Source organism: Poecilia formosa, unplaced genomic scaffold, assembly GCF_000485575.1.
Source record: "Poecilia formosa unplaced genomic scaffold, Poecilia_formosa-5.1.2 Scaffold12, whole genome shotgun sequence".
NCBI lineage: Eukaryota > Metazoa > Chordata > Actinopteri > Cyprinodontiformes > Poeciliidae > Poecilia > Poecilia formosa.
The window spans coordinates 3683883-3697394 of record NW_006799951.1 but is presented as its reverse complement, the minus strand read 5'-3'; the positions used below and the strand labels follow the sequence as shown (position 1 = coordinate 3697394).

Here is a 13512-nt window from a genome sequence, read left to right as displayed (position 1 = left end):
TTTTCTGTTCTCTATTAGCTGCCTACCTAAAAGGAGGCATGAAATAATAATAAGGTTTGAGTAACTGAGCTGATCAACTTTTCACTAATATTCTAATTTATTGATTATTAAAACGGTCATGTAATACTTTTACTACTGCTGTTATTAATTCCTTTTAGTACATTTTATTTGGAGAAACAATGTCATAAATACATAATAAATGTGCACATAACCGCCATAATTAGTACATTACTATTGACTGGTATCTTAAATGTTATGGAAGCCACATTTAAAATTACTTAAATTACTTAAGGCAAAGATCTTCACCGCATTTGTTTCTCATCATGTCATAACAAATAAAACACAGACCTCAATTGCTCAGCCCTTAAAGTAACAGACGACTCAGCCATTTCTCTGGTACTGAAATGTGTTTTTAACTATTTTAATCTAAAGTCGTGCTTTTCATAGCTCTGCTTATTTCCCTGGAATTCTGTGGCAGTGTTTCCTCTGCCATCTGGTGTTAATATACAGGATCCCATCTCAATTGATGGGAATTGTATGTTTGCAGCCTCTCCACACTCAGTCTAGCACTTTATCAAAAAAAAAAAAAAAAAAAGCAGCCTCTCTATTTCATTTATCACCTGCAGGAAGTAATCTCTGCAACCTGCAGAAGTGTGATAAGTCCAGTCGGTAGCCTGAGGAGCTAGCAATCAGAAGAAGCACACTGCCAGTGATTTAATACAGTGTGGACTCATGCCTGTCTTCCTCATATAAAAAAAAATAAAATAAAAAAAAAGCATTTTGACCAAATCGTTAACTCAATCTGATCATATTTAGATTCCAATTTTTCAGGTTCTATTCTTTGTTTTTATATGAAAATCACTTTTAATAGCCCTTCCGCGACGCCAACTGGAACTTTCTCTGTTTCCGCAGATGTTTTTGAATGGAAAAGGCCAAGCCAAACGCTCTTAATTCTCTTCATTTGTGTGGTATTTTCTAATGTAGTTGGAAAAAAAAAAAAAATCCTTCAGCTTTGCCAGCGGAGAATTCTGGGTCAAAAGGTTTCTCCTCTGTCAAGCGAAGCTGCGTGCAAATGAAAAGGCTAACTGTCCTCAGCTGCGAGTCCAGCCCTTGTTGTTGTTTGTTTTCATAGCTGTCGTGTGAACCAAATTATGACTTAAGGTGTTCATTTTTTATTCCACAATCAATCACCTTAAAAGAGAGGAGGGGGAGAAAAAAAATAAAAAACCTAACACACTCCAGAAATGCGGGGGTGTTCAACATCACGACTGCAACACTCGTTTAGGCTGGCTAATGTTTGCCAGATGTGCTCTGCAGGTTAGTTGGCGGACACTTGGAGGAACCAGACTCCCCCTAATGGTCAAAGTAAGTTTTGCGGGAGGAAATTGAGAGCTTTTGGGTTGTTTACAGCAACAGCCAAATGATGGGAAAACTGCCTGGAATCAGCAGTGAGGCTGTGAAAACTCTCCAATGGCTCTTTGTGTTTTTTTCACTCCGTGTTTCTTTGTTCTCCCTTATGATTTCACTCATGTGGATTTTGTTTTTTTTTCATATTCTTGATAAAATGTGGATTTTTGCAGTTTTCTGACTCGTCCTGGAGATTTTTTACCAGTCCCGCCCTCTTTGAGACTGACAACATGCAACTGTGAAGCTAAACCAATAAATGTGATTTATGGCGCTCGGTGTGCAGCTCGTACTGTAAATCCGAGTCCTGGGGTGTTTTTGACTACGTGGGGAGGGGCATTCCTGGAAGAGGGGCTTTGGTGGGCTTCCTGCTACTCAGCACAGTTTAAACATGGGCAAATGGGCTGTAAGGGCGCAGAGTAATTTGTCCTTTTTCTACAGGTCTGTGTTTGTGTGCTTTTGCATTTGCAAAAGGGCAACGTGTAAAAATTGGCCGGTTTTGAGCCTTACCTGGGAATCGTTGCTTTCTCTCGTTTGTTTCTTTTTTTTTGAGGGAACACTGTTTGTTTCTTCCAAATAAAGCTCTGTTTGCACGCTCTTCTGTTCAAAACATCTACAAGGGCAATAAGTTAGAATATCATCAGGTAATGTATTAAATAATTCAATAAAACAAGTCTGATTTCATATAGATTAAATACACATTGAGACATTTTTGTCTGTTAATTTTTATGATTATTGACTACAGCTAATAGAAGAACACAAAACTCAGTTTAATAAGCGTGTCTATGTGGTCGCTGCTCCTTTTGCATGGATTACAACTTTAATTCAGTGTTTCACAAAAATGATTAGCCTATGCTCAGGTGCTAAATAAGCCCAGGTTGGCCTCCGTGTTGTCACCTGGTTGACAAATATTTGCTGCTCACTATCTTTCAGATTCCATCAAAAGCTATCCTTAGGTTTAGCAACAAAGCAGAACAGTACATTAATAAAACAATGCATGAGTGCTCAGGTTTACTTTCCCTGCTGTACGGGAGGCCACTGTGGATGTGTTGCAATTATTCTGAAATTAGATGTGTTGTGTAATATTGTTGAGAATGAAACAAAGAACCCAGTAGCCTCTCTTTTTGAACTTTATCTTGGAACACTCAAGTGGCAAAAGTAAACCCGCAGTGTTTCACTTTGCACAAAGCAACTAACAAAACCGCAACCACCCAGCCAGGTGATTATGAATGCCTGCTTGCAAATTTAGAAAACATTCCACTTTCTGTCAGACACATCTGAGTTGGTTGTATTTTTTTTCTCACCTTATTCTCTTCTAAGTGATTGGTTGTGGAATAAAATATAAAAATCAAGTCATAAATTGGTTTTGATCAAAATTTGCAAAAAAAAAAAAAAAGGTTGAAAAGTAATTTATCTTAAGCTAGTTTCCCAGCTTTTGAGACAAGGATGTGCAGAAAATCAAGATGTCACGCTGTTTTTGCAGTGCTTTACATGACAGGCAGTTTTTTTAGCGCACTATAAGGAGCGACAAAAGGCATAAATCCTCTTCCACAGCCGTCTGACTGCTTGCAGACTTCATCGAGATTGCACATATCAAAACGGCAATTATTCTTGCAGAGAGCTTTTCTCCTAAGCTCACTAATTTGCTGATAAATGCAGTCATCCTTTGTTGAATGGGCTTTAAGTTGTCTCTTTCTTTCGCTTTCTGTCGTTAGTCCTTATCGGCGCTGACACCTTGCCACTAAATAACAACGCTTTGTGTCTTTGTTTCAGATCCACACATCAAGGTGTGCGGGAAACGAGATAACGTGAGGGAAGCTAAAGACAGAATCATGTCTGTCCTCGACACAAAGGTAAAGTTAAACTCTTATTTTGCCCCGTCCAAATGTATTTCACTGCCGTTCAAATAACAGATTGCACACTGACTAGTCTCTAGTCATGCCCAATGCTCCGATATCTATGTTGTCATGGATTTAAGCGTTTGTATTTATCTTCTTTGCCATAGCAACACAGACTTTTGCTTATCTGGAGCACTGCACTGTAGTGCCTCCTAGAGGAAAAAATGTATTTGTGCAGATTTAGTTTTGTTTGCACACTTTTACATGTTTTTTTTTTGTTTTGTTTTTTGTCACTAAACAGTTGTTTTAGTCCATTAGATTTGACTCAAATATTCGATATTTGATTGATTTCTTAATCCTCCTCGTGTTGCTAATTTCTCTGAATAAATTTATGGAAGTATTGAGCAAAACATGGGAATTGAAATAAGATCTCTTTGGAGTAAAGTTTATTTTAGAGATAAATTAGGGGTGTTTCTGATAATCTGTATTAATGCTGTGTATATAAATACATTTTTTTTAACATGTAGCTCAAAGTTACTTTCCTACACTATGCACCTCTGTGTTTCTGCACATTAGAGCAACAGGGTGACGCTGAAGATGGACGTTTCCCACACAGAGCACTCGCATGTCATCGGCAAAGGCGGGAATAACATCAAGAGGGTGATGGAGGAGACGGGGTGCCATATCCATTTTCCTGACTCGAACAGGAACAACCAGGCAGAGAAAAGCAACCAGGTTTGAGAATTGTTCATTTTTTTATCCCATGAGCCAAAAATGTCATCCAATAGTGCAGTCCAGTCGTCGTCTTATAATGATTGATCCTCCAGCCGTGATGGGTTGTTAAGTCGATCTGTGAGTGTAGGCTTTTGTTTCCTATGCTAATTGTCATAAGACACCAGGCTGGATCGTTTGTGCAGTGTCTGTCCAGCGCCCTGTGATTACTGGCAGTTACAGAGGGAGTCGGGCTGGATCCTGCTGCATTTCCCGCCGAAGTGTAGCACTAAGCCAAGCGTCACATTCGCATCTTTTACCAGCTTGTCTCCAGTGCGTCGTTGTATAACCCACCGGGAAGTCCATCCATTATTTAAAAAGTTCAAGTCTGATCTCTGCAGCCCAGTACAGTTTGAATGTTTGGCACCGTTAAACCTTTCAGTGCTCTGATCTCATGTAGTGTTCAATCCCCTCCAGTCGTTCCCTGATGATGCAAGTATTGGCTGATTATCAGCAAGACGACTCCCTTCAAGGGCTAGGCCCCTTTAAGCACTCTCTTTTTCATTTTCTCCGACGCCGAACACTTTCAGAGTCAGCTGAACCTTGCAGATATGTTCCCAGTCCTGAGAGTGACGGAGGTGTTGATAAGGAGATATAGACAGGTTGATAAATCAGTGATGTGTTTTGTTTGTTTGTTTGTTTGTTTGTTTGTTTGTTTGTTTGTTTGTTTATTTTGTATCTCTGACAGAATCCCGTGGGACTTGGGCTGTTGTTGCACTTAACAACTATATTAAGAAAAAAATGAGTTCTTTTTCGCTACATTTCAAAATTGATCATCAGGGTTTGATTATCAATCGTGCTAGAATGAAGTTCAACCCATTTTTGTGTTTGAGTCATAAATAACAGTGTTGAAAATATATATTTATCCGTTTCCTCTGAAAATACTGTTGAAAATGTCATTCCTCTGTTCTGAATCCAACTCTCTCCTTGACTTGTTGTTGAAAACTCAATTACCTGAGTTGTAGCCAATCATGCAACATTGGAGCTACTACAGGAAAGAATTAGCTTTGTACAGATTGACGCACTGCATTTCTGGCATGATCAAGTTTTAATTGCTGCCAAAACCGGCTAAACCATTTTCCTATTTTTTATTGTTAACAGGTGTCTATCGCAGGGCAGCCAGCAGGCGTGGAGGCAGCACGTGTAAAAATAAGGGTAAGCTGCTGGAGCTCCTCCAGCTTTGCCTAAAGGGGATACTCCACCCTGAATTTTAAATGGCAATTCCTCATTCCTTACACCCATGAAAGGTTATGCTTTTTAATCCTCATGAAGCAGTTTTACTGTTTCTGTTGGGAGAAAAAGAGCAAGATATTACCATGATATTTCCCCAAAATCTGCCACTTATTTTTCTTAGCTTACACAAAAAATGCATTTAGATTAGATTATTTTATTTAATGTTATATTTATCATTTTGTTTTATACTGACATTACTAAAATCCTTCTTTTACATCCTCAGTTAGGATAAATAAGAACAGGTTATAAATGTAAACTAGACCTGACAGCACTGGGACTGCTGAATCTTTTTTTCTTAGCAATAGAAGTCTTCCAGCCATAGAAAAATACTGATTTTTTTTTTTTTTTTTTACCAAATACTAAAGTAGAGAAGAGCTACAGTTTCGACTCAGCCACAAGCACCATTCCTACCTCATTCTCTGACCCCTTCCTCTGATCAGTTGTAAAATAAATTTTAGAGCCTTCTCCTTTTTGGCGAGTCCATCACCCATCCGTTTCCTCGCCTTTCCCTCATCTTGAGTTTTGGTCTGACTGGAAGCCAGCTTTTAGCGGCCAGAGGACCACCTCTGCTGGTGTTCGGGGAGGGGAGGGGGGCTCTATTACCTCTCCTAACTCTCGCTGCGTTTCATCACAACATTTGTGTCTACGGCAAACACGGTCCTCCACTGCGATTTGACCAGAACCAACAGTGCTGAGTTTGACTGTGAAAACAGCCGTGAGTGAAGTGTGTGCTGCAGAGTAAGTCACAGGAGGTCGCCCTGAACGCTTCTGCACTCTTCTAACTTGCTGCATTCAAAAGCAGAATATTTCATGCAAATCCAACTATAGTTTGATTGTTTTTTGTCTCAGCTTTTACCCATTCTGAAACAGTTATGACACACTTCCAAAATGATTAAATGTTCTATTTTTTTTATATAAAAGTGCAGTGAGGGGAACTGCACATTCATAAAATGTGCAAAATGTGCAATTCCCCCACTTAGTGCTGAGTACACTGCATTTTATCCCACCTCAGAATCTCATCAGATATTATTATATATCATGAACAAAAAAGAAAAAAAAAGTAATATAAACTCTTTTGTTGGTTCCAGCTTGCTACTTAGTTTTTAGATTAACTAAAGATGTAAATGTGTAATTCTACACATAGTCCTGGCTGAGTCTTGTATATCTCGTCTAGGTCTGGATTCCTACAAGTTTAAAATTACGCGTTTCAAAAATACTTTGGAACGTCCAAAAAAAAATAAAAGTCAGTGAATTATGCAAAAATGTTAAAACATACAGGTACTCTGTGTTTTAGTTTATTTGGACACACACAAAAAAAAATGTATATTCTTAAAACTATGGTAAATTTGTACTGTTTCTAATGGATGGAGACATATATATATGCCATGTCTTTAAAACCTCCAGGTGCAGAGATCGCACACTACAAACAAAATGCTTCTTGGACATCAGCAAGGGAGAAATTAATGTAGTTAGAAACAGAATTTTGTTTGTGTTGTTATTTTTGTTTTATTTGTTAAATCCATAGAAGTACCAATGAAAACGTAAGTGGTACACACAGACAGACTGTTACATTATTTGCATATTATACAGTGATTGATTGTGTTGCTCCTGTTTCTTCTGCTTGTCAAAAATTTTGCTTTAAAGCAACAAACATAAAACACTTTCACTTGTAGTCTCAATTATATATTAATTTTTGACAGAATTTCTCTGAAAATTTACACATTGTTTAAATGTATATAATGATTATTTACTGCCCTACAGTGAATAATTATGAGAACACTTCCTGAAATTGGCTGCATCTGAAAATTTCTAGTGAGTTGCATGTTGGAAAGCACCAATAAAACTCAAAATAATTGTAGAAAATTCTTGTGAAGCAACGGGCTTTCTGCAAAATCATGTGTATGGCTGTTAATCCAAATGAAATTTTGAAAAAGAAAATGACTTAGCGATTTATCTCGTGCGATGGAGTGGCGCTCTGCGACCCTTCAAGAACGACTGGAATACAGAAAATGGTTTAGTAAATATAGCTAACAACGCTTTTGTTCAGATGTAGAACCAATGTCCTCAACAATTATAATATTGTGGTGCTAGAATCTACTAGATCTTTTTTTCTCCAATCCCTATTTGACCCAAATATTATCAATGGTTCCTTATTCTGCCGTAACAATACACGTGATGTCTATTAAATTCTTAGATATAAGATATAAAGCCAGTTTCCTAAACCCATCCGGGCGCAGCTCCTGTAACAACCCACTTGTTCATTCGAAGGTGGAGCGGACGTGCAGGTGGTGAAAGCTTCGCCCAGTCGCTTCACCTCAAAGACGTTTTCATTTTTCTTCGTCTTTCCCCCGTGGTGTCAGTAGAAGTGAGGCCTTTAAAGCAGTGCTCTTTGATTGAACACATGTGCAACTGTTTGCTTTGTAGGCTTTTGGAGGAGAAAAAAAGACAAGAAAAAAAAAGTTAAAGTCAGCTCCACAGTAAAAATTGGTCTATTCTTCATTCAGCGCCTGACTCCTGCTGCTCACTGCTTGTCTTTTCTTGCTTATCCTTCCATCCTGACCTAAATTTCTCGAGCCCTTAGAGAGGGAGCGCTGAAACGTGATATAAATGTAAGGCCAGGCGCATATGGGAGTGATCAGGGATACATTTTTTTGGTCAGGGCAATTCATGTTGCTTGCCCTTCACTGACAGCCAAAACCATAGTGGCCCTCTGCCCAAAGAGTCAGTGTTTGGATAACTGTGTGTACGTATTCATCAGTTAGTGTGTACTTCCATATCCCCCTTCAGTTTGAATCCGCATGGATGTAAGCCAGTGCAGTTTCTCTCGCATGCATGCATATGCATGTGTATGCATGAGTGAAGCCGTCCTGTCAGCATCTATTCTGCTTGAGGGATGTGTTTGATACATTGAACAGGAACTGACCTCTCATGGTTCCATGCATGGTATTTTATTCATACATGTGTGAGAATGACCAGGCTAACGATTGTTGATGTTTGTTAGAATTGTAAATCTAATTTTGAGCAGCTCTGCAGCCATAATATTTGATCGACTCAGGAGCTCTGCAGTTTCACTCTCGTTGCTGTGTTTAGTCTGGATTGACCTGACAGTTGCATGTGAAGTTCTGCCACCTTTGGCAAAGGGAATTGGCTGTTTTGTCTGTGTGTCAGCTGTCATAAGTCTCCGACATCAACAGAAATCACCCTAACCCTGCTGGGTCACTTCATCTCCTCTCCCATTGGTCTTTATAAGTGTTTGATGTGTTGTGCAAGCTGCTTTACTGCACCTGATGTTAGTCTGTATTAGCAAAATCTGGCTCTGGCAACTTTCATAATCTACCAGCTACAAGTTCTTAAGGTCACCAATGGAATAAAACAACGATAGTTTTGACCTGCTGGTTTGCTTCTCATCATTCCCGTCATCCCGTCGCCTTACAGGAGCTGCTACCTCTCGTGTTGTCCTTCGAGCTTCCAGCCATCATGCAGTCAGACCCCAGCTCCCCCACTGTGCAGCACATCTCACAGACGTACAACCTCACAGTTTCCTTCAAGCCCCCAACGCGTCTCTACAGGGCCACCGGAGTCATTCGTGGTTCACAGAATAATGTCAACGCGGTTAAGGTGAGCAAAGTCTTGCAGTGTTGTTGTTGGGTGCAAATGTATTTGGGAGTTGTTGTTTTTTTTGGTTTTTAGTTATTATTTTTTTGTTGTGTTTTTTTTTAAGGAATGTTTTATTTTGAAGAACCTGAACCTCAGTTGATTGTACAAATGATCAAAAACTGGAACAAACTGAATTAATAGTTACATTGCCATGCAAAAACATTTTAGCTTATCTACTGTTGTGGCTTAAATGTTCTGATATTGCATCACCTAAAAAGCTCTTAGCTTTATAACTATATACAGTCGCAGTCTTTCATAAGCACATTTTGTTGCTGTTGAAGAAGTTTACGCTGCTGCTACAGTGGTAAGCTAAGATCAACGTGCTTACTCTGCTTTGATATGACTTGTTGATGATTCGGGTGTGTTCAGATAAATCCTGCAGAAAAAGTTGTTCTCTAGCTTCAGAAGCATTGCACTTTGTTTTTAAAGTCATAAAATTAAATGGCTAGAACGGTAACACAGTCATGTAAACCATGCACAAGAAGCCAGACTGCCTGTCTTGTGCAAGTATGGATAAAATAATCACACGTCACTGATGTTCAAAGGGTATTGGGAGCTGAGTTTCATCAGGGACTGCCAATATCAATCACTGAAGATGTTGTGGTTGGGCCCTCATGACCTAACACCTGGGACTGGTCGGTGTATTCCTGCTGTGGACAGTGAATCAGCTTTCAGGTTTTCCCACAGATACTCAGGTTTTCATCGTAGCATGTGATCGTGCTTTCATTGTGGCTCTGGGAGTGTGTTTAAAGTTGTTTTCCTGCCAGAGGTTAAGCCTCCATCTCAGTCTCTACAGATTTCCTTCTGGTGTTGCCTTGAATTCATACCTGTGTGCAGTGTGAAGCTCACAACTAATGCAGATAACACAGCCTCCCACCTGAACTTTATAACTTTGCAAGAGACCAAGAGTTGTCCTTGGTCTCTTCCCTGGTTGATCCTCTCCTTGCCCAGTCAGTCAGTTTAATTGGACAGATATGCTTTGTCAGATTTACAGTTTTGCCTCTTTATTTAAATGTTCAATGCTTGAAATATTATTTCAAAACCTAACTCTGCTTTAGACCTCTCCACAAATCACTTTTCAACTATATTGTAAACCATTAAGAAAAAGAAACAAACATGTGGTTTTCCTTCCACTTTGCATCTGTGTGGTACTTAGTATTGCTCTTTCACATATAATAAAAAATACTTTTAAGTTTGTTATTGGATCTGTGTTATGAATACTTTTGAAATGTACTCTAGATGGGAAATAAATAAATCTTAATATGGTGAAGATTTGACCTAATAGTTTTCTTTTTTTTTAAATGTGTACTCGTTTAGTTCGACTCCTATTGTTTAAAGATTTTCAAATTGATCTTCTAATGTATTTTTTTTTTATTTTCCTTTCAGTAATCGAAAACAACCTTACTAACTAACCATTCGGCTGGGAACAAAGCTTGCTGTTCCAATCATTGTTTTCTGCAAACGTCGGCATTTACTACCCATTGTTTCGCATTTACGCATCTCTTCTTCTGGCTCAAATCACATTTTGCCGAACAGCCTTAATGCATTGCATTGTTCTCAGTGCAACGAATGGAAGTGAATGCAAGAATTATCCCTGACTTTGGGGTAGGTCTGATGGGTTGGGTTTTGAGGGCTTGGGAAACGTGCCAGATGGAGGTTAAAGGATCACAAGAATATGTAAGCTATGTTGTGTGGTAGTGTGAGACCCTCGGAGCACAGTCAGACCGTTGCCAAAAACGCTCTGGGTTGTTGTCATTTGCTGGCCACAGTGTGTGGATTCCTGTTAAACACTGGAAAAGACTTGCTAAGAGACAAATCACAGAGGCACCAAAGAATAAGTCTGTTTAATTCTGCATCAAGCGTTGGGTAGCACAGGATATCACCAATATTTCAGCATTGCAGTATCAATATGTGCAATTTGCTTTGTGCGAAGGACAATCTGGCTTCGGAGACAGGATTGTCTTGCGGCACAGATCTACAGAACAACTCTAATAATGTCCTGGAGTGGCTCAGAAGCCAAAGTCCAGATGTAAATTTGATTGAACATCTGAAAATGGCTGCACAGTCATCTCTGCTTAGAAGAGTAGGCCAAACTACCAATAGATAGATATGCTAAGATTGTAGCATCATATTCAATAAGTGTTCAAAAATACTTAAAAAAAACAATTCTGCATTGTCATAAAGATGTATTTGAGTGTAGAAGTTTGAGGAAGTAAATTAATTGAACTCAGTCTGGAATCAGGCTGTAGCTTGACGAAATGTGGAAAATGTGAAGTGCTGTGAATGTTCTCCAGATGCACTGGACATACTCAACTGGGCTTTACATTTTCATTTTCAACAGACATAAATGCTTGAAATATGTCACCGTGTAATGAATCCATGTAACACAACCTTCACTTTTTGGGTTGAATTACTGAAATTGACTCATTAAACAAGATTTATTGATTTTTCTGTGACATAGAAGGATATCACTAAGACTGGGAAAACATTATGTCTGTCATTAACTGCAGGAGTTAAATGTGTCTGTGGTACATATAAGAATCAATGAAAGGTTTCTTGTCTTGTTAAGTAGTTCTGTTTATAATCCACCACCTTGTCACCCCTGTCTCTCCAGAGAGGCACGGCTCTGTTGCTGGAGCATCTGGCTGGTAGTCTGGCGAGCACCATCTCCATCACCACCCACCTTGACATCGCGCCGCAGCACCACCTTTTCATGAAGGGACGCAACGGCAGCAACATCAAGCACATCACCCAGAGAACCGGAGCCCAGATCCACTTCCCCGACCCCAACGGCCCCCAGAAGAAATCCACCGTCTACATTCAGGGCACCATCGAATCCGTCTGCCTTGCCCGGCAGTATCTCATGGTGCGTGTCTTCTTTGCATTTCTTTTTTTTTTTTTTTTCTTTTAATTTACATCCAGTCCAACGGTTGAAATGGATTACTTTAAACTAAACATTGTTTTGTGGTTAGGGGATGCTAGCGGTAGCATATTCCTTACATACACAGATTCCTTTGACTTTGTGGTATCTGTTATGGATGCCTCTGTCTCATTTACATTATCATGGTTTGTTTGAGTGATGCGTGGTTTTTAAATCGAGTGAAGGAGGGGGGGTGAATGATGACTGGCTCATGGGTCGCGAGCAGCCTTGAGAGAGGCTTGCTTGGCTCGTCGTCCTGTGTTGAAATATTCAGATCAGATAAAGGAGAATCTGTTTCCGATTCCAGGTCGGAGTGTGTGATCGTAGCATCTACATACCTGCATGCAGGATGGACTCTGGCTAAATCAGTTTGGCTCCGGGGCTTCATGTTTTGTCCGTGCGCATACTTTTCTAATTAGAGTTAATGATAAGGGTTTGGCCCGCGTGTAGCTGGAATTCATCCGCACGATTCCGCTTCACAAAAATCCTCCGTTCGCATTCATGTGTTGGATCAAGAGTAGCACCTCATAATTTTTTTTTCATTTTGTCCAAAAATGCTCAGTGGCCATTTTTGTCTTGTTGCCCTCAACCACTGAGGCTACTCTTTCCTAAATTACTTTGGTGTATAATAAGAAGTCTGTTTCGGAGATGTGTAAAAGTAATGGCTGTTTAATCACCAGTGGCTTGAACTTCTGCTAAACTAGTTAGGACTTCTCTGGTGTAAACAGCGTATGGATTGTTGTCCGGAGACCCGTAATGCGGTGTAGTCGTTTGAGAAAAGCTGCTTGTCTATGCCTGTGGTCTCCCAGTTGGTCCCGAAGACGCTGAGGGAGTGCCAGAGTTGTTTCAGAGAACACACAAGACGATCCCTCTCTTCTTGGAGAGTAAAGGAGTTACAGAAGGGGTGATGAACACAGAAAGCAGAGAAGAGTGAATTAAAGAGGAGTACTCGGAGGGTAGAAAGAGAAAGAAGACGACGCAGGAGAGGGAGAAGACGTCTACCCACAGTCCTATGGCTTTGTGATTTTGGCCTCTATAGATTCCTGCCTGTAGGCCAGACGGCAGATTACAGCTCCGGTCCGAGTGCCCCGTCAGAGCCGGCCTGCCTCCATATGCTCTGCTGCTAATTACACCCACTCTCAATCGGAGAGCCATCCAGTTCTCAGCCCAAAATACAGATCTTTGTGGTGCTTGTGGCGGTGATCGTGCAGAAGAGATTTAACTTGCCGGAATTTCCCGAAGGCTGCAACGGGTCGAATGCCGCCATGAAACTCGTATTTATCGGCATGGCTAACGTATCGGTCTATAAATGGTAGAGTATAAAGGACAATTTACTGCTGGTTTCAGAAAGTGTATAATTTGAGTACACAAATAGGGCATAAAGCGCAACCATAGTGTTAAGCAGTGTCGCTGTGCACCCGACAGTGTGAAAGTGTCTGCTGCAGTTTGGTTTTTTTATCCTGTTTTCCTCCTTTTTATCCAGGGCTGCTTGCCTCTGGTATTAATGTTTGACATCAAAGAGGACATTGAGGTGGAACCTCAGTGCATCACGGCACTAATGGAGCAGCTGGATGTCTTCATCAGCATCAAACCAAAGCCAAAGCAACCCAGCAAGGTATGGCCCTGTGCATACTAATGAACTCATAGCTCCTCTTGTCAACACTTCAGGCTGCCAGTGGTGGCGTAATG

The 13512-nt window shown here is 40.2% G+C and overlaps 1 protein-coding gene across 1 annotated transcript in view; it reads left to right on the top strand.

The window, feature by feature from the left end:
• Positions 1–13512, top strand: part of bicc1a (BicC family RNA binding protein 1a) — a 63943-nt gene that overhangs the window by 35622 nt on the left and 14809 nt on the right. Inside the window, exons 4-9 of the mRNA XM_007545410.2 lie at positions 3178–3257; positions 3819–3977; positions 5115–5168; positions 8682–8864; positions 11518–11769; positions 13307–13438. Coding sequence (XP_007545472.1) covers positions 3178–3257; positions 3819–3977; positions 5115–5168; positions 8682–8864; positions 11518–11769; positions 13307–13438 — 860 coding nt within the window. The remainder of the gene's footprint in view (positions 1–3177; positions 3258–3818; positions 3978–5114; positions 5169–8681; positions 8865–11517; positions 11770–13306; positions 13439–13512) is intronic.